This window comes from Microtus pennsylvanicus, chromosome 2, assembly GCF_037038515.1.
Source record: "Microtus pennsylvanicus isolate mMicPen1 chromosome 2, mMicPen1.hap1, whole genome shotgun sequence".
NCBI classification, from domain to species: domain Eukaryota; kingdom Metazoa; phylum Chordata; class Mammalia; order Rodentia; family Cricetidae; genus Microtus; species Microtus pennsylvanicus.
The window spans coordinates 133261029-133281386 of NC_134580.1; the positions used below are offsets into that span (position 1 = coordinate 133261029).

Genomic DNA, 20358 nt, shown 5'->3' on the forward strand with positions numbered 1-20358 from the left:
GCCTCTCAAGTGCTAGAATTAAAGGTGTGTGCCACCACACACATCACAAAAGTTCCAGCTTATAATTATGAATAGGTGTTGACTTTTATGCTAATTCACTCAATCAGCTATGAACTCAGCTTTGTTCCCAGACACTGGGACACACTAAGGTACACTCTCTCTTCACTCAGATCTTAGCTATGTGATCTTGGGACTTCTGTGATCACTATACTTCTGATTCCTCATTCATTAAACCATGAGACTATAATAACCTACTTTATAGCTTTGAAAAGTGTCTAGCACATAGCAAATTCTCACTGTGCTATGTACTTCTGATCATGAAGTAGTCCAGGTGAAGGGTCAAAGCATGTATACTAAGAACAGAGCAGTTAAGAAAACCGGGCATCAACTATAGGAATGTTTTCTAGGCTGGGATGAACCCACAACTAAGACGTTCAACAACGATCAAGAAGTTGCAGGTGTAGCCGGGCAGTGGTGGCGCACGCCTTTAATCCCAGCACTTGGGAGGCAGAGGCAGGCGGATCTCTGTGAGTTCGAGACCAGCCTGGTCTACAAGAGCTAGTTCCAGGACAGGCTCCAAAGCCACAGAGAAACCCTGTCTCGAAAAACCAAAAAAAAAAAAAAAAAAAAAAAAAAAAAGAAAAGAAAAAAAAAGAAGTTGCAGGTGTGTGTGCTTGGGTGGGTGAGGCCAGAGGAGAATGTAGGGTGCCCTGCTCGGTCACTCTCCATCTTACTCCTTTGAGACTGGGTATTTCACTGACCTGGAGTTAGGATGGCAGCTAGAAAACTCCAGCGATCCTCCTGCCTCAACCCCACAGCAGTGGAGTCATAGGCCTGGCCCATCAACTTGGGCTTTTTGTTTTGTTTTGTTTTTTGAGACAGGGTTTCTCTGTGACACTTTGGAACCTGTCCTGGAACTTGCTCTGTAGACCAGACTGGCCTGGAACTCACAGAGATCTGCCTGCCTCTGCCTCCTGAGATCTGGGATTAAAGGCATGCACCACCATCCTGCCAACTTGGGTTTTTTAGTGAGTGCTGGGATGGAAACGTAGGTCCTCATTCATTTGAGCCATTTCTCCACACCCCTCAAAAAAAAAAAAAGTCAAACAGAGGATGTTGAAATGGATTATTAAAAATGCTGCAGGATCCCCGATGGCAGCAGGCAGTGGGCAGGAGGTCCCAAGAGCAGCCAGTCCCAGGCAGGGACGGCTGCAGGCCCTCGAGTGGGGGCTGGTCCAGGGCAGGGAGACACAATGTGGTGGGCAAGAGACAGAGACATGGATAGGCACGCCATGCACAAGGAGGTTGGATATTTATTAAGTGGGTTATGGAGGGGAAGGGAAAAGGGGAGAAGAGGAGAGGGGTAGAAGGGGAAGGGGAGAAGTTGAGAGAGACAGAAGCTGCCTCTTTGAGGTAGATGGAAAAGAGGGTTGGAAGCTGAAGATCAGCCTGTGTCAGCAGGGGGGCGTGGCTTGTCTCTTAAAGAGACAGATCATTACAGATGTAATTCCATGAATTAGGCAAGCAACTGAGTCAAGAGTGCTTCCTGAGGTGAGGCTGTTAAAGACTAAACTACAGAACTGGACGTGAAAAAGTGGTCCTGGAAGCTGCGCAGTTCCACCAGGTGAGGAAAGGGACATCCCTTCTGAAGACAGAACAAGAGCCAAGGTGTGGACGTCTGCAAAGTGTACGTGTCCTGAAGGAACCTGAGGCGCTGGCGCGGGGGTGGGCAGGAGGGGGAGGGCTATGTGTAAGTGCAGCAGGCACGGAGGGACAGCGTGGCCTGGCCCAGCCACCTGAGCGACGCGGCCCTTCCCACACCCAGGTCCCACGCTTTCTGCCTCAGTGTCCCCTCAGGATCTGCTTTTGGACGCTCCTAAGCTGCTGAACTCCCTCTTGCTCCCGCCACTCTTACCTCGTCTTCCAGTCTTTCCCTCACTCTCCCGCCTCCTGCACCTAGCCGGAAGTGACGCATAAGTAGCGCGCCGCGCCGCGCCAGAAAGGTTCTGCCGGAGCGGGAGAAAGGGTTTCGGTGGGGCCCACTGCGCCGGCGCGCGGGCGCGAGCGGTTAAAGCGCCTTTTGGTGGCCGAGGACCTGGGATTGTCCGCTGAGCGAGGCCCAAAGAGACTGCCCTTCTCTCAAGGATCGTCTTCCTCTGGTTCCGAAGCTTCTCGGCGCCCGGCTGTGGCCCTTGCCCTTTGACCCCGTGGCGGCGGGGTGAGAGGTCGAGTGGCCATCTTGTGGCGGCGGCGCGGGCGGCTGTTACTGCGGAGACCTGTCCCCTCCCCCAGCCTGATCCCCCTAGCTGTCTGTCAGTCGGCGGCGAGCTCTGCAGCCTGTCAGGGGAGGCCTGGGCCGAGTGCGCTCGCTCTCCCCGTCTCACCGGGCGGCCCAGGCCGCTCCTCGCCGTCGCCACCATGTCCTCCTTCTCAGAGTCGGCGCTGGAAAAGAAGCTTTCGGAGCTGAGCAACTCTCAGCAGAGCGTGCAGACCCTGTCCCTGTGGCTCATCCACCACCGCAAGCACGCAGGACCCATCGTCTCCGTGTGGCACCGCGAGCTCCGCAAAGGTGATCACCCGCACCCCTGGGCTCCCCCATGAGTGTGTGTGTGCGCCCCAGACCCTCTAGCTTCTTAGTTAAGCCTTGCTTTGCAGGCCTGGCTCCCTGATTGAGCTTCTGAGATTGAAAACAGTGCCATTACCTTTCTGGGAGAGGGAAACCGAGGCCCAGGAAGGTATAAGATCTTCATCTGCAGTTCCAAAGGCTCAAATGTCCAGACTTGAAGTTGTTAAGCTGCTTTCCTCCTCAGGCTCCCCTCTCACTTGGCGACAGTTGTTGTTTTCTTGTTTGTTTGTTGTTTTGTCTTTAAATCGTGGCTGTGCTTGGAGCTGGAAACGTTATGCACCAGACCCTGTTTTGGGTATTTGGGATGAGATCCAGCGGTCTCTGGCCAGACGCTCCACATTGAGACCTGGTGCAAACACTTTGTAGCTAAGTAATATTGGGCATGTTTCTTCAGATATCCGTGTGTCTGTGTGTGTGTGTGTGTGTGTGTGTGTGTGTGTGTGTGTGTGTATTATCTGTAACACTTTCACAAGCTGTACTTACAAAGCCTTCACTCCATGTCAGTCACTGTCCATAGACTTCAGAACAGCCCTGTCAATTGGGTAGCCTTCTGTACTTGCCACTGAATTCAGACTCTGACGTTCATTGAGCCCTGCCTGTTACTTATCAGGCCCTGTGTTGGACACAATAGCAAGTTGTCTCTGGCATCTATCTGGAAGTTAATCCTGTCTTTGCCACTTACCCCAGCAGCTTAACCTCAACGTCTTTTATGTTCCCTGCTATAGAAAATGGAAATAGTGATAATTTATATTGCTGTGGCTTTATCATGTGCCACTGTCTGTATGTAGGTGGCTTTTGTTTTTTGCTTTAGGACAGGGCCTCAGTCTTTAGCCTGCAGTGGCCTGGAATTTCCTATGTAGACCAGGCTGGCCTCAGAGATCCTCCTGCTTCTGCCTCCCACATACTGGGATTAACAGCTTGTGCCACGGTACTCGGTGGTTCTATTTGTCGTTGTTTTGTTGTTTTAATCCTCAAGCCTTTTGAAGTAGGAACTTTGCAGATGGGGAAAACCCAGGGTTCAACGAAGCCGGTTGTGGTAAGAAGCCAGGATAATCCAGTAAACATTTTCGCGTGCTATAGGCGCAGTGCAAACTTGCAGTAGCAGTGGTGAGTGTGGACTGTCGCCTGCCCAGTGTGCAGCGTGGTCTCTGCCGTCAGGTTGCTACCCTTGATGTGGAGCGCGGGCACAGCGCATACAAAGCTAACTCTCAACTTCCGGATTCCTTAGCAGAGGCTGAGGAAAATAATTCCATTTGTCCATTCGTGTCTACTGCCTTTGTTGTAGATGAGGAAACTGAAGTGGATAATGATTCCGTTCAAGGTCTTTGACCTGATGAGGCTGTGCAGACCCCAAATTCCAGGATTTTTATTTCCCCCAGGAGACTGGACTCTAGGCTTCATGCAGAGCCTCCCAGTTTGCATTTGCTATACTGAGAAAGGAATGCCTTCAGCCCTTGGGGGCAGTTGAGTAGAGCCTGGGGTTCCCAGTCCGCTGTACCAGTCCAATATCTACGGCATCTGTGGAGACGTGAGAAAACTGCCAGTAACCTCTGCTGAGTTCTGTTTGGTGAAATCTCTTGGTCATCTTTAGAGCAGACTTGCTTTGCTGGAGCTCTTTTATCTCTAATCTTATCTGATAGAGTCTTCTGTAGTGAGTAGACTGGCATTCTTACCCATTTTATAGATACACAAGACCAGTGCCTTGTCTAGGGGACCGTAGCTAGGACGTGGGCCCGGGGAGAATTGATATCAAGATTTGTGCTTTTTCAAGTGCCTGGTGCCACAGTGAGCTTAACGAGTGCAGGCGGTGGTCTGAGCGCAGCCAGCTTTCTTGGATTGAATACTCTCTCCCCTCCCATCACACCGTTTAGCTTTGCTTCGTTCTTAGCTATGTCGTTTTCACTAGGCTTCTTTTGATCAGGGCCCTCTAATATGCTTAGAATTGTGTCTGTTACCTGGTTAAAAATTTAGTTTAGTAGTTGTGCCTCTGATAAGGTTTTCCTAGTTGAGTAAAGGATCTAAACAGCACTGATTCAACTCTCTGTAGCCGGCTCAGTACTGTAGTGTTTCCACAAGGTGGCCATTTAAAGTGGTGACAAAGGAGTACACTTGTGAGTAAATGTGACGGAAGTTCAGTTCCCCGGTTTTATTAGCTCAGTTTACTGGCCGTCCATGGCCAACGGCTGCCAAATTGGATTTTGCAGAACTAGAGTTCTTCCCTAAGCCTTTTTTTTTTTTTTTTTTTTTTTTTTTTGGTTTCTCGAGACGGGGTTTCTCTGGCTTTGGAGCCTGTCCTGGAACTAGCTCTGTAGACCAGGCTGGTCTCGAACTCCCAGAGATCCGCCTGCCTCTGCCTCCCGAGTGCTGGGATTAAAGGCGTGTGCCACCATCGCCCGGCTCTTCCCTAAGCCTTGAGGTGTGTGTTCATCTCCTACCCAGTTTCTCCTGTGAACTGAAAATGTCCCCATACTAAAGTAGAAGGGTTTGTGCTCCGATGTTGAAACTGACTAGCCCCTGGTGTTCTAGCTCACCCTGAGTTTTTAAAAATGGCCATCTGTGTTTATGGAGAAGTTATCTTCCCCATCCAAGACATTGCCACAATCTTTGAGTTGTCCTCAAAGTACTTATGAGTCTTACAAAAATTATTCCTCTCACTTAGGAATTGCTTTTGTTTTTCATGTTATTTTCTGTCCACTTTCTAGGAATTACTAATTGGTCCTTTTAGATTGTAAGTAGAACTTCTCTCTTTTATGGAATATTTTGGCATTACAGTGCTTTATTTTATTTTATTTTTTTATTTTCGAGACAGGGTTTCTCTGTAGCTTTTTGGTTCCTGTCCTGGAACTAGCTCTTCTAGACCAGGCTGGCCTCGAACTCATAGAGATCCGCCTGCCTCTGCCTCCCAGAGTGCTGGGATTAAAGGCGTGCGCCGCCTACAGTGCTTTTCAAAGGTTTGTTTTGCTTTTTATTTTTTTTTTTTGAAACAGAAAAAGTAATTTTTCCCCTCTCACTATTTAGCCCTTGCTGGCCTGAAATGTGCTATGTTGACCAGGCTGGCTTCAAACTCCCAGAGGCTTGCTTGTCTTTGCGTCCCAAATGCTAGGATTAAAGGTGTGTGTGCCACTACACCTGACCAAGAGGAATTATTTTTTATTTTTTTTATTTTAGTCTTAGTTTTTCAAGACAGGGTTTCTCTGTAGCTTTGGAGCCTGTCCTGGAACTAGCTCTTGTAGACCAGGCTGGTCTCAAACTCACAGAGATCTGCCTGCCTCTGCCTCCCAAGTGCTGGGATTAAAGGCATGTATGTGCCATGTGCTACCACCACCACCCCGCCTTATGTTTTGTTTTAATTGTGACCACAATGTAAATAAATAGTTCCTTTTTTCCAGAGTAGTTTGTAGCCTTTCTCTACACATCAAAATTTTTTTGGTTAGCCAGTCCTTTAATCTTAACTCAGCAACTAGTTCTCCTGGTTTGGAATCAGTGTTGGTAGGAGGTGGGAAGATATATTTTGTCGTATTATCCCCCAGAGTTGGAGTAGCAGGGTATGTGTGCTCTGTCTGGCTGTGTCACAGTACTACTACACACAGGGTACTTGTACTGCTCTTCTAGGATTCCCAGTGTGATTTAGACTAGAAGAAGGCATTGAGTCCCCTGGAACTGTAGTTAGACAGTTTGAGCTGCCAAGTGGGTTCTGGGAACCAAACTCCGGCCCTGTGGAAGAGTAGCAAGTCTGCTGTTTTTTGAGATAGGGTCTCACTAGGTAGCCCTGCATGGCTGGGAATTCACAGAGATCTGCCTTCCTCTGCTTCCCAACTGCTGTGATCAAAGGCATAAGTCATACCCAGCAGTAGGAGTGATTTTTTTCCCCCTCTTAAATCAAAATAATGGTTCGTTTTTGTTTCTTAAAAAATTATAAAAGTAAAAGCTGATCTGAGTGACCAAAGCATATACACTGAGTTTTGGGTTACATAATTAGATGCTTATCAGAACTGAGAACTTTAATATGTTTAAGTAGAGTGCTATATTCCTCCTTCCTGTTCTCACTATTGATTTGACTTTCATTTGTATGACATTTTAATTGCATCATTTTAAATTTTAAAATTACTTCTTTAATTTTTTTGAAGTTATAATCACATCATTTTCCCCTTCTTTTTCCTCCCTACAAACTGTTCTATATACCTCTTGTTCTCTTTCAAATTTATAGCCTCTTTTTTGTTTTGTTTTGTTTATCGAGACAGGGTTTCTTTGTGCAACAGCTCTGGCTATCCTAGAATTCCCTTTGTAGAAGTCACAGATCTGCCTGCCTCTGTCTCCTGAGAGCTGGATTTAAAGGCATGTGCCACACCAAACAGCCGCTTTTTAAATAAATTGTTATTACATACCTATATGTATATAGATATATATTGCTGAATATAATGTGCTCTGTCTGTGTAATGTTACTCATATGTATGTTTTCAGGGCTGACCAATTGGTGTGTTCTTTTCTTCACTAAGAAAGACTGTTTCTCTCTCTCTCAGCATTCCTTGTTGCCTGTAGTTCTTTGTGTAGGGTTGAGACCTCAGGGTCTTTCCTCTGTCCGTCCGTGTTAGCATGTCTGCTGTTGTCCTTGTTCAGTTTTTAAGTTTAGGCAGTCATGTTGGTGAGACTTTACTGGTGTAGCCTCTGACCCCCTCTCCTGATCTGTGAGCCTTAGGTGCAGGTTTTTTTTGTTTTGGTTTTTTTGTTTGTTTTGTAGATGTATTCATTGAGACTGGCTCTGCAACTGCATTTTGATTGGTTGTGAATTTTTGTAATGGTCTCCTTCTATTGCAAAAAAAATTTTTTTTATTTGATGGAGATGAAAACTACACTTATTAGGCCCTGGAAAAGGAGATAATCCCATCTTTGTAACAACAGTAAGACACTGTATTAAGTATTGATACTTTTTGTTTCTTTGAGACACAGTTTCTCTGTGTATCTTTGGCTGTCCTGGAACTCACTCTGTAGACTAAGCTGGCTTTGAACTCCCAGAGATCCACCTGCCTCTGTGCTGGGATTAAAGATGTGAGCCATCACCACACCCAGGTCACTATTGATACTTTTGTTTTGACACCCCCCCCCCCCTTTTTTATTTTCAAAACAGTCTCAGTATGTAGCTCTGACTGACTGCTTTGGAACTTGCTAGCTCTAGGTAGACCAAGCTGGCCTCAAACTGGTGGAGATTTTCCTGCCTCTGTCTTCCCAGTACTGGGACTAACGGCATGCACTATTCAATATGCCTGGCTTTGTTTTGCTTTTGAATAATCATTATAACAGGTATAGGTTTCCCACAGTCTCCTCAAGTTAATTAAGATAATTAACTTATCTAAATTGGGTTGCTACTAGATGGCTGATGTAGTTCAGTATCTCCCTGTCTAATTCTGTGAGTGTTTTAGGGTATAGTTTAAACTGTAATGTGCAACCAGACATATTAAGACTGTCTTAAGAAAACAAACAGACCAACTATAATGTGCTTTTCAAACCCTGTTTTTTATTTGGCTTTCTCTGTAATTGATTTTAAGATATCAGATCTTCTGCCTGCTGTACTTTTCAAAAGTGTTCTTGGAGAGCAGTGGAGTAAGGACTCGATACACAGTTGTGAAAAAGTTGGCATAAATACTGCTAGATTTTTCTCTTTAACTATAAAGAAAACTTAGTGTTTTGAAACATCTTATTATATTCATATTTGTTTCTTTAAAAAGAAAACTGGGACCAAAATTGGTAGTGATATAACTTTAGGGTTGAGAACTTATGTGCATAGAAGCCAGAAAATTCAGTAATGCGCCCCCAAGCAGCTGTAACTCAGGTATATTACATGAAGCTTTTATGGTTTAATATATGATACCATATAAAGTAATAGAAAATAGTACATTTTGTATGTGTAACAGAGAAAAATTATATTTTTTGTGGGAGCCATCATTTTGCATATTCAGATTTGAGATGTGTGTAAATTTCCAACAATAATACGGCATTTATGCATGTTTGTATTTGAGATAAACATTGGTTGGTATATCTAGAGAATCATCTGGACTGGAGAGTCAGTGTTATTGGTATCTCAAAGAAAGAGTCTCAGTTGAGAGCATCAGTTACAAGATTATCTTTCAAAGTTGAATCCTAACTCAGTGTTTCACTCTAGAACGCATGGTAATGAAGGTTATATTCGAAGTAGATGTCCTCGCAGTACAGTGAATGACACCTTGGTTTTAGCATTAAGATTGACAGCTTGTCTTTAAGAATTTTCCTTGAATTATTGTTTTGCTGTCAATTATTCTGGTTAAAGTAACACAAAAATGAAGCTGTTGTTTTTCATTCTTCTCTCAAAATTGTATTCCCAGATGTACATGTTAGAGACTTCAATGAGTTCCTTTATATTACCCCATTCATTGTTTTATTCAGACATTTACTTGACTCTGAGAGGTAGCACTTACCTTAGTGTTCTTTTTGTGTGCAAGTGGGTATGTAAGTGAAGGCCAGAGGTTGATGTGTCCCCCGTAATCACTATCCACCTTATATAACAGGGTAGGATCACACACTTAAACCCAGAGCTCCTCAGTTAGGCTAACTAGCCGCCAGCCCCAGAGACCCACCTCCACCTGGCATTTTACTTGGGTGTGGGGGACCAAATTCCAGTCCTCATGTTTGTGTGACAAGTGCCTTACTTGCTGAACCGTCTTCTCATCCGTAATGTTCTTTAGGAATATCCTAAAAATTATTAATTAGAATTCTTTGGTATAAGTTAAATTGTTCTTTCTTCTTTTTCTTTTTTTTTTCCAGCCAAATCAAATAGGAAGCTTACTTTTCTCTACTTAGCAAATGATGTCATCCAAAACAGTAAAAGGAAAGGACCTGAGTTCACGAGAGAATTTGAATCTGTCCTTGTGGATGCTTTTTCTCACGTTGCCAGGTATGTTTTCTATTTGGGGGGGCTTTTAAATTTTGCACCTTTTTGTTTTGTTGTTTTTGTGATATCCTTTGTAAATTGACAACTTTGTACTTTACAGAGTGTTGTGAAGGGCAAATTATGGTTTTATGTTTGTCTGAGCCCTTAACTATCATCTCAGACTGTAAACATTTTGAAACACTAAAGAGATTGATTCTGGTACCAAAAACTCCCCCCCCCCGAATTCACCTACTGGATTTCTTCCTTGAGTATGTTTTCCATGGCTGAGTTGTCTCTTTAGCTTATGATCAAAACCAGAGCTAGTAGTATGAAGGAGCCTTTTAGTAATGTCTCCTCAGTAGCAGAAATTGGTTACCAAGACTTCTTTATTTCCTTCTCAATTTCTAGTTTGCTAAAATAGTTGTCATTACTGTCACTACAAAAACAGTCATTGTAAGTGTGGAAAAGTGGATGCTTGAGCCGGGTTGTAGTAAGTCTGCTACTTGAATTGTAGAACATGCTGAACTGTGGCGGAGTCAGGGAGCTCACACCGGTTCAAACTTTACATCTCTTGTGCTCATTTTCACGTCTTGTTGTGGGTGTGAGTTAGGTTCCCAGGAGGAAAATCGTGCTTTTTGTTTATTTGGTAGACTGTTGTGTTTGTAAGTATGCACAAAGAATACACAGATCTTTACAAAAAGAAACCAAGAAGAGTGAAAATGAGACTAGTGGGTTAAACAAAGAATGTTCTGGGGTCTAAGAATGTGAGAGAATCTGAGAGGTCTTAAATGTGAGTTTGTCTGTATTCCTTGAAGGATTTGAAATGTTCAAAGGAATACAATTAGGAATTCAATATTTTAAAAACACATCTAGCTAAGACTGGAAAGTTTTTTACTTGTACCTGTCATACTGGCTTCTGATGAACAAAGACAGGAAGTAACAGGATGTATATATTAACTTGAAGAAAATTACTCAATCTTCAAACTGCTGATAAACTTAAAGTAGGCCACTGGAGCACCTATCTGCAATTGGAGGCGGGGATGTATTGTTTTGATAAGACTTAGTTCGGTACCTTAGATACTGCTCTGTCTCAAACATCCTGTGAGTGGCCTTGGGTGTGTAAATAAGTTTTTTAGCCCAAGTTTCTTACCTAGTTAAAAGGCACAGAAACCTCTTATCTCTTAGTTATTGTGACTCTTAGTAGGAGGAGAGGTTCTCTGAGACCTGGTTTACATTGTACTCAGTCGTTTTCATGCACTACACTTCCAGTAGGGAAGGGCTCTTTCCTTTCCCAGCTCTCGGGCTGCACACCTTATAGTGCCAAGTGCACAGCCTCCAGTTCAGGAAATGCATTTACATAGCCTTTCACGGGGCATTGCAAGACCTAGCAGCACTGGCGTCTGTCCTGGTGCTGAGCAGGAATTTAGTGAATATTTGTTGATTGAATTAGGATAATAGTGACTAATTGGGGAAAAGATCTGGTTTACTACAAGTAGTAAACTAACATTTTTACTTAAGAATGATAATTTTTACTGACTTAAATTAGAAAAGGACAAGTAGAAAGGACTAAAAGGTAGGTACCAAGATTCAGAGGGCCTGTTTAGTGTGTGGACACATCTTAAACTGTACAGAAGCCAGGTATAGCAGTACACTCCTGTAATTCCAGCCTTCAGAGGCCAGCCTGGGGTATGTAGTGAGATCTTGTCACAAAGAAATGGAAACAGGAGGCATAGGGAGAACAACTGCACATTTTACCTGTCTTTCCCAGCTCCTGTCTTTATTCCAGCTGTCGAAGGTCCAGTTTGTACCATGTGTTTGGGCTTCTCTCCTTCCCTCCACCATTAGAATAGAAAGTACAATAGCTACTTTAATGCTATGGGCATTATCAACCAAAAGTAATTTAGTATATGCTCATGGTGTACTTCTGCTGCGGCCACTTGGTGATCAAAGGTGACTGACCCATTAATCCTCAAATTGATTAGCAATATTTTTATGATGCTTTTATTCTTAAGCAAAAAAAATCTTTGAATTCAGAGAAAGCACTAGGTTCATAGGGTAGATTTGATTTGAGTAACAGTTTAACTAACCAGATTATGAACATGTTATGGTTACAAGTACCCTGTTTTCTTTAAAGTTTACACATTTATTATTTAACATGTATGAGTGTTGTTTATATGTCTCATGCTGATCCAGAGCTTGGGGACTATCAGGGAAGAAGGCAGGCAAGGATAGTGAAGTGAACACCACACAGTCAAACAGTCAAATAGAATAGTGCTCTAGGGTGGGATCTCCTTTAGGCCAATTGTGGGTAAGGAAGTGATATTTGAGAACCTAAGGTAGAAATAATCATGGCATCTTAAGAGGAACAGTGAAGCCAGTGTAGTTGGATATGGTAAGCAAAGTCAGATGTAGCCCCAGATGAAATCAGAGAGAGGTAGAAAAGGACCAGTGACATATTCCCTGAGAGTCTGTTCTGATAGGATGTCAGTCAAGAATTGTAAGCCAGGGAATGAAACAATTCTCATAGACATTGTAAAATATCCTTTTTTAAAGCTCCTGTTCATGCATATATGTGTGTAACAGCTAAAAAGAGGCCATGAATTTGAAAGGGAGTTGGAGTGGGTATATGAGAGGCTTTTGAGAGAGGGAAGCAAAATGATATAATTCTATTATAATTTCCAAAAATAAAAAAAATTTAAAAAGGGAAGAGAGATATCTAAAGCCCAGGTAAAGTTAAAGAGAAAAAGAAACCTAAGCATATATCTAGAATTTTTGCCCTGTCAATCCATTTGTTCATAGTGCTGCCACTGAAAGCTCATGGAAAATTTAAGTTTGTTAAATAATGAGTGATCACTTTTGTACTTAAGAAAAGGGGGGTCAGTACATTAGGAGATGTTTCTCTTTTTATTCAATCACTCTAATGTATGATAAAGCAGTATGTATACATCTTCTCATTACAGTGTAGCGAAATTTTAAAAAATTTTTAAAGGCTTGTATTATGTTGAATAGACGACTCAGATGGTAAAAGCCAAACTAGCTGAATTGGCAAGCTCTGGGTACAATTGATTCTGTCTCGGTATATAAGGTGGAAATAATTGAGGAAAGCACCCAATGCCAACCCTGAGCCTCTGTGTGCATATACACACACATGTGAACACATATACACACGTGGACTCAAATTACTTGCACACACATAAAAGATTTGTGTGGAGAATGGGTTGTGAAGGGCAAGAAAGCCTGAGTTTCTGAGACAGGGTTTCTCTGCTTAGCCCTGGCTCTCCTGGAACTCATTCTGTAGACCTGGCTGGTCTTGAACTCAGAGATCCTCCTGCCTCTGCCCCCTGAGTGCTTAATTCTTTTTCTTCAGTTTTACTTTTCGTTTGTGTGTTTGTGTGTCTGCGGGGGTGCATGTGCACATGAATTCAGGTGCTTATGGTGGCCAAAAGCAGCAGATTCTCCCTGGAACTAGAGTTGGAGATTGTTATAACTAAGTGTTCTTAACTGCTCGGCCACTTTTCCAGCCCCATTCATTCTTTTCTGAACAATTATGAGGGAATTTTCTGTTACAACTTTGCATAAGGTACTGTGGGAAGAGCTGACATTTTATAAGAAAGGATTCCACTTCTGCTGGGTCTGCCACAGCTTGTTATGTAGGGGATCAGACTAATGTACAAATTACAAACAAATATGCACATCAGCACACACATGAGAAGTATATCTGCATTCAAAGAACTACCCTTGAAGCACAGGAAGGAAGGTCTCTGAGGCTCACTTGGCAGAGCTTAGGTGTCCAGCTGACACTTGAAGAAGCAGTGCAGTGTGTGCGCTGTGCCACACTGTGAGTTGGCTGATTTTGGACTTCTGTATTAGAAAAGTGAGCATAGGTTGAATTCATAATTAGAATTAAAATATATTTTAAACATTCAGTATACATACTCAGTGTGTGGGTGATTATTTCTTTCTTTTCCATAGTTTAATAGCAAATTATTTTTAAAATTACTTTTTCGCATAGATATTTCTCATATATACATTATTTATTTGTTTAGTTTGGAATCAGGTCTTCATGTAGCCCAGCGTGGCCTCAAAGTATTTGTGTAACCAGGGATGACTTTGAACTGCTCCTCCTTCCTTCACCCCTTGAATTCTGGGGTTACAGGCAAGCATCACCATGCCCAGTTTATACAGAGTTGGGGATTGAATTTGGCTTGGTACATGTTAGACAAGCAATTCAAATGAGTACTCTAAATAAATTCTCCATTAAAAATGAAATCTGTGTAACCTGAAAAGGTAGTGTTCCCTCCTACCCCCTGCTTTTTTTTTTTCAAACTGCGTTCTTACTCTAGCTATATCTGATTTTGGGTGCCGAAGTGACTTCTGTTTCACTGGAGCGACTTATTTCAAAACCGATTAGTTTAGTTAATTTGTGACTTGAATGACTTTGCAGAAAAGTTGAAAGTCAAGTGTTTTATATAGAATTCAAAAAAGGTTTTAAAATTCCTAAAAAGATTGATTTAGCCAAGTGGTCCTCATGGGGAGAAAAACAAGCCCCTCTGTCCAGAAATTGCATTTATATGCAACAAGTAAACAACTACTCTGTGCAACACATGAGAGACATTATATGGAAGACAGTGAAGGTGGGGCAAGAAGTGAGCGTCCCTGTGGGGACTAGGGAAGTGCTGCTGAAGAGGAGGGTGGGGCAGAGAGCTCCTGGCTCAAAGCCTGAGGACCAGAGTGGGTTGGAGAGGTTGAAAAAGCCTTGAGAACTTTGTAAGGATTCTGTCTGATAAGAAGTGTCTTCCCACAGCAGCTAGAATTACATTATTAAAATTGGAGTGGCTGGGGCTGGAGAGATGGCTCAGTGGTTAAGAGCACTGGCTGCTCTTCCAGAGGCCCCAGGTTCAATTCCCAGCACCCACATGGCATTCCACGATTATCTGTACTTTTCTTCCAAGGTATCCGGTGCCCTCATAAAGACAGATCTGCAGACAAAGCACCAATGTACACAAAACAAAAAGAAACAAAGTATTAAAAAACAAAAACAAATTTGAGTAGCTGTAGGAAGATAAGGCTGGAAGCTGGAAGAGCAGTAATGAGGCAGTCGGAGACAGCCTGTTGGGAATGGCTGCTGCTTGGGCCAGGTTGTTGGCAGAGGAAGGGTGAGAGTAACTCATTTCTGCAAATTCTTTGAAGTTAAAGTAAGAGTGTCTCAGCATCAACACCAGAGAACTTGCTTATAGCTGAGCTCTTGAAAGTGTAGTAGAAGCATTTCCCTATCTTCCTAGTGCTTACCTCTGACTTGAAAAAAAAATTATAAAAAATTAGGTTATATGTTTGCTGACTTTGATCTCAGCTTAGTTGACTTGCTAGTAGTAATTTACTACTGACCAGGCTGAGTATTAGCATAGCATTGCAGAAGTGCTGTCATTGCTGCCAGTGCTGAGGGTGGGTAGAATTCCATCACAGTTGAATTTGCCATTCTTGACGTTCTTAGCGAAGACATTTGGCTTTGCTCCTAAGATGGGGAGGTCTTTCCCCCTCCCCCTTTTGGCATAATCTCATATATCTGAGTCTGGCCTCAGATTTACTGTGTAGTTGTGGATGGATGACCTTGAACTTCTGATTCTCTTATCTTCACCTCCCCAGTGCTGGGATCACAGACGTTACCAACCATACTTTGCTTTTGCTGTGTTGGGGATTGAACCCAGAGCTAGACAAACACTTCAACTGAGCTACATCTCCAACCCAAGGTCTCCCTTTTTTAATAGTTACATTTTAGTTTAATTTATTTGGAGAGACAGGACTCACTCATGGGAGACAGGAAAACTTGCCTGAATTGGTTCTCTTTTTTTTTACTATGTGGTCCTGGGTATGGAAATCAGGTTGTCAGACTTAGAGACAAGCATATTTACTTGCTGAGCCATCTTGTGAACCCTTCTTAAGGTGCTCGGTGTTAAGATGCTGGTGTTTATGCATTTTCACTGAACAGAGTGCTCAGGAGCCCATAGGTGGCAGGCGGGGAGGCCTGGGTGTCCTGAGAAAGTCTCTGCTTGTTTGCTGCCATCTCACACATTGAGTAGGTAAGAGGTTAACTGTGTCGGCTGTATTCTGTTTTAAGAGCAACTTACCAGGAAAAGATTACCTAACTTTTTCCTTTCAGATATAGATTAAAAATTATTTCCAGTGTGTTCTAGGATTATCCATTAGATATAGATGTGTGAACACGGGACTCAGGCTCAGCCAGTGTTAAAGTCATTATGCAGTAGGTAATGTTGAGACATTTTTAGCAGATATGTATGCATGTAGAGGTGTTGGTGTGTTAATGTAGTGTATTTAAACATTTGTGCCTTTAACATCTTAAAGGTTTGGCTAATTTTAATTTCCAGTATATGCCTAGGACTTAATTTAAATTGACATCTTCTGAAAAGGCAAGTTGTCGCAATTGATATGATCAATTTTGTTTTCTGTCTGTTAAAACCAGTCATATAGGGTTTTTTTCCTATTCCCCCACATTTCTAAGGGGAAAAAAGATTCCTTGGGTTATGGGATGCCTCTTCCCCACTCACCATGGGAGGAATGCAGTTTCTGTCAAGATTTGGGACTCCAATTAGTACAGGGTGTACTGCATTCTTGTTTTAAGTATATAAATCATTTTGGCAGTTGTTGTTTTTTTTTTTTTTTAAATGGATCTGTCCTAATTAAAAACAAAAACTTAAGCTTATATATATATATCTTTTCATCTTTTCTGGGCAGAGAGGCAGATGAAGGCTGTAAAAAACCTTTAGAAAGATTGCTGAACATCTGGCAAGAACGAAGTGTGTATGGCGGCGAGTTCATACAGCAGCTGAAGCTGTCTATGGAGGACTCCAAGAGCCCTCCCCCCAAAGGTAGAAACATCACCACATGTTTACAGCTCTTGGTCTTTGCTACTCCCAGTCCCACATGAAAAGCTGCAATGGGGGCTGTTGTGGCTGCTGTGGTCCATCAGCCACTTCTGACTCTTCAGAGCGAGATGATGCTGAGTGATGGTGAGAATTTAGACAGAGCTCGCAGTGGGCAGGCCTGGTTCTTGTGCTCATGCTGCCATGTTCTCACTCCCTCACTTCCTGTGTGGGTTTTTGGCCCTTCTTGCTTCTTCAGGAACTGTCCTCACACAGGGAAAGGAACAACCAACTTCTTTAGAATTGTGGTTGACTAAGAAATACCTCGCCCTGGCCATGACATTGTCCAAAGCAGAGCCTTATATCATTCCCTTGCCCTTTTAGAACTTGACTTTATTAATAATAAATCTGGTTTTCTATCCTTTTATGATTGCCAACTTATTGTCTATATTGATTTTGATCTTTACTGAGCCTAGGGTATCCTTGGGAAGTATGTATGTGAATTTTAAAATTCTTAAGAGCCCATGTTATTTTTTCTTTAAAGAATAAATTGAAATGTTTGGTTTTTCCGTCTCTGGTTAGTTATATGTTACTTCTAGTTGGCATCACCAGCTCCTAAGCTGTCGCTTTGATCTGACTCCATTTACACTTACTGCTAATGATCAAGTCAGTTCTCACCATATTAAGGAGGCCTTCTGATGTGACTAGTCCACTTGGAGATTCTTTAGTCCGTGCCCTCACGATGCTCCTGGTTCTTGGGCAGGCTGAGTTTCCAAGTGTCCCTCTGGACTCTTTGCTGGCTGCTTTTCTGCATCTGCTGTAGTTTTTCACAACACATCTTTGCACCCCTTTCACTTGTGGCAGTGTATTCCCCAAGAATGCCACCCTGGCCCCCGTGTAGCCGTCCCCGCCTTGTTCTCTGGTCCTGTGCACACACCTCTGCTGTCGGACCTCTCAGGATCAGCATGAGTGACGATAACATGTCTTCAGCCCGTTACCTGTGTGCTCTACAGTCTCTTTCAGCTCTAAAATTACCATGTACCTTACAGTACACTGAAAGAGACTTTCTAAGAAAGTGCTTTCAGGCTTTGTGCCATTACTGTTTTACTTAGAAAACTGTTGTTTTACTTGCTTCTGAAAAGCTAGCTGTTTTCTGCCTTGGGTTCCAGCAGTGGCAGCATTATGGCAGTGTTGGGAATGACTCCTTTGGAGTTGGCTTTTTTCCAGGCTAGCAGTGACGTGTGCTACTGTCAGTTGTCTAAAGACTTTCCCTTCCCCTTCATCCTGTAAAGACAGACACTCAACAGCTCCCTGGGTATGTAAGTCCTGCAGCTCACTCCTGTGTTCTCCGGAGCCGGATGATCAAAGTCGTTTATTACCTTCCTTTCAAACACCCTTGACTTCCCCAGAGGCTCATTTCCAAATTTGAATAGTTGTTCACATTGCAGTATTGATTCATGGGTAATTCATTATATTTGGGCAACTCATAGAGTTTGCCTTTACTTTCTTTTGGAACTTTTTAAAAGTTTTTTGTTTATTTTTATTTACTAAATTTTTAATTATGTATGTATAAATTGGAGTTAGAGACAGCTGTAAACTGTCATGTAGATAAAGGAAACAGAACTTGGGTCCTCTGCAAGAACAGCCAGTGCTCTTAACCATTGAGCCAACTCTTCAGGGCCACAGTAGTGTCAATTTTATATTCATATTTTATTTAAAAATTTTATTTTGATCTTATATTCATATTCTGGTGGCCACTCCTTTCACATGGCACTTTTATGCTGTAGTGGCTGAGTGTGTGTGGGTCATACCACATGCCACACATTAAGCAGCTACTGTTCACTGAGTACTATTGGATATTTCATATGTAAACCATATGCTAGTGGGTTTTCCACTTAACAATATATCATCTTTGCTTTGCAAGACTATAAAATGATCATGTAAATCAAAACTGTGCAAAAAGAATTTAATGATCCATGTAGAAAATTGCAGTTCTCTGCCCCTTTTTTATCAGTTAAAACACTGACTACAAATGTATAGAGTAAAGAAAAAGATAGTAGAACTACCGGTGGCTTTTTCTAGGCACAGTGGCACATTCCTGCAGTCCCACGACTCAGGAGACAGAGGCAGGAGAATTGCTAGTTTAATACCAGCCTGGGCTACACAGGAATTTGAAGACAGCTTGAGCTGCATAACAAGACCCTGTCTCAGCCAGGCGGTGGTGGTGCACACCTTTAATCCCAGCACCCAGGAGGCAGAGGCAGGTAGATGTCTGTGAATTCGAGGCCAGCCTTTTCTTTAAGAGTGACGTACAGGACAGACTCCAAAGCTACACAGAGAAACTCTGCCTTGAAAAAACAAAACAAAAGAAAACCCTGTCTCAATAGACCATTGTCCATGATGAAACTTAACAACAGAGGGCCTGCCTACAAGGGTAAGACCCTAAATTTCATTCTTAGAACTAGAGTAAAACAGAAAGTAGAAATATTGAAACAAAGTAACTTTCATTGCAACAAGTGTATCAAAAATAGTTTGAACAGTCTCTCTTTCAGTGTTTTAAAACTGGGGATTTTTCTTTTTAATTTTAATATTTTTTTGAAGGCTGGGTATTAGACAGGGGACTTCATGTGTGTCAGGTAAGTGTCCTGTCAGTGAGTTAACATCCTCTGGCCTTTTTACTTTTTTTTTTTTTTTTTTAGGAAAGGAAGATTTATTTTGTTTATAGTTTCTAAGTATTTGTTTTATAGTAGCTTTGTTATTTAATTTGACAGAGTATCACTAACGCAGCAATATGTGAAGGAGGAAGCTTTCTTTTTTTTTCTTTAATTTTATTGATTTTTATTGAGCTCTACATTTTTCTCTGCTCCTCTCCCTGCCTCTCCCTTTCCCTTTTTACTTTATTTTGAGTCAGGGTTGTGCTGTGTAGTCCTGGCTGGCCTTGAACTCTTCCATACCTGTCTCTGCCTCTGCTCAGCTGAGGCTGCAGGTGTTTATCACTAGACACATCCTGAAAGTTGCTTTAGTGTGAAGTGTTTTTGTGGAGTCACTTCTTCCACCATCATCCTTTCTTTATTTTTTGCTGCTAAGTTGGTATCACCAAGCCCCTCTGTGCAGCATTAGCCTCACCGCATCACCAGGCCCCTCTGTGCAGCGTTAGCCTCACAGCTTCACCAGGCCCCTCTGTGCAGCGTTAGCCTTACAGCTTCACCAGGCCCCTCTGTGCAGCGTTAGCCTTACAGCTTCACCAGGCCCCTCTGTGCAGCGTTAGCCTTACAGCTTCACCAGGCCCCTCTGTGCAGCGTTAGCCTTACAGCATCACCAGGCCCTCTGTGCAGCATTAGCCTCACCGCATCACCAGGCCCCTCTGTGCAGTGTTAGCCTTACAGCTTCACCAGGCCCCTCTGTGCAGCGTTAGCCTTACAGCTTCACCAGGCCCCTCTGTGCAGCGTTAGCCTCACTGCATCACCAGGCCCCTCTGTGCAGCATCGCCCTTAGTCAGGTACTTACTTCTTAGCTCCGCTTAGTGCTATTCAGATTCAGTTCCACCACGGCTTTAGTTGCAGCTTCTTTGTTGTACTTTGATTTTTATGGTCAATTCTCTACTTGGAATTTTTATGAAATGGGATATGTATCTGTCGAATGGGATGACACAGTATTCCACTCCCCTGTCCTTGTGGGCTGAGGATCCAGTGCACAGTGGCTATCACTGACAGACATTGCGAAAAGGAAGTGATTGGTTATCAATTGTGGTTTGGAGACTGAACTATTAGAAAAATCACTTCATCCCAGTATTCAGTTAATACACCTGGCCGTGAGACGCGAAGTGTGCTGCCGGGAACTGGTGTCATTTCACTAAACTGTGAGAGCTGTTCTCCATAGTAGCGTTATGTGAAACAGGGACGGCCTTTATCATAAATGTGGCCAGCTATTTTCTCACTTCCATCCATAAAACA

General features: G+C 42.9%; 2 protein-coding genes across 3 annotated transcripts in view; one reads left to right on the forward strand and one right to left on the reverse strand.

Moving 5' to 3' along the window:
- Tti1 (TELO2 interacting protein 1) overlaps positions 1 to 2434 on the reverse strand; it is a 47003-nt gene extending 44569 nt beyond the window's left edge. Inside the window, exon 1 of the mRNA XM_075962851.1 lies at positions 1916 to 2434. Coding sequence (XP_075818966.1) covers positions 1916 to 2420 — 505 coding nt within the window. The 5' untranslated portion in view covers positions 2421 to 2434. The remainder of the gene's footprint in view (positions 1 to 1915) is intronic.
- Positions 2272 to 20358, forward strand: part of Rprd1b (regulation of nuclear pre-mRNA domain containing 1B) — a 78643-nt gene continuing 60556 nt past the window's right edge. For both annotated transcript variants that reach the window (XM_075962853.1, XM_075962852.1), the window contains exons 1-3: positions 2272 to 2569; positions 9422 to 9551; positions 16278 to 16411. In XM_075962853.1, coding sequence (XP_075818968.1) covers positions 2419 to 2569; positions 9422 to 9551; positions 16278 to 16411 — 415 coding nt within the window. In that variant the 5' untranslated portion in view covers positions 2272 to 2418. The remainder of the gene's footprint in view (positions 2570 to 9421; positions 9552 to 16277; positions 16412 to 20358) is intronic.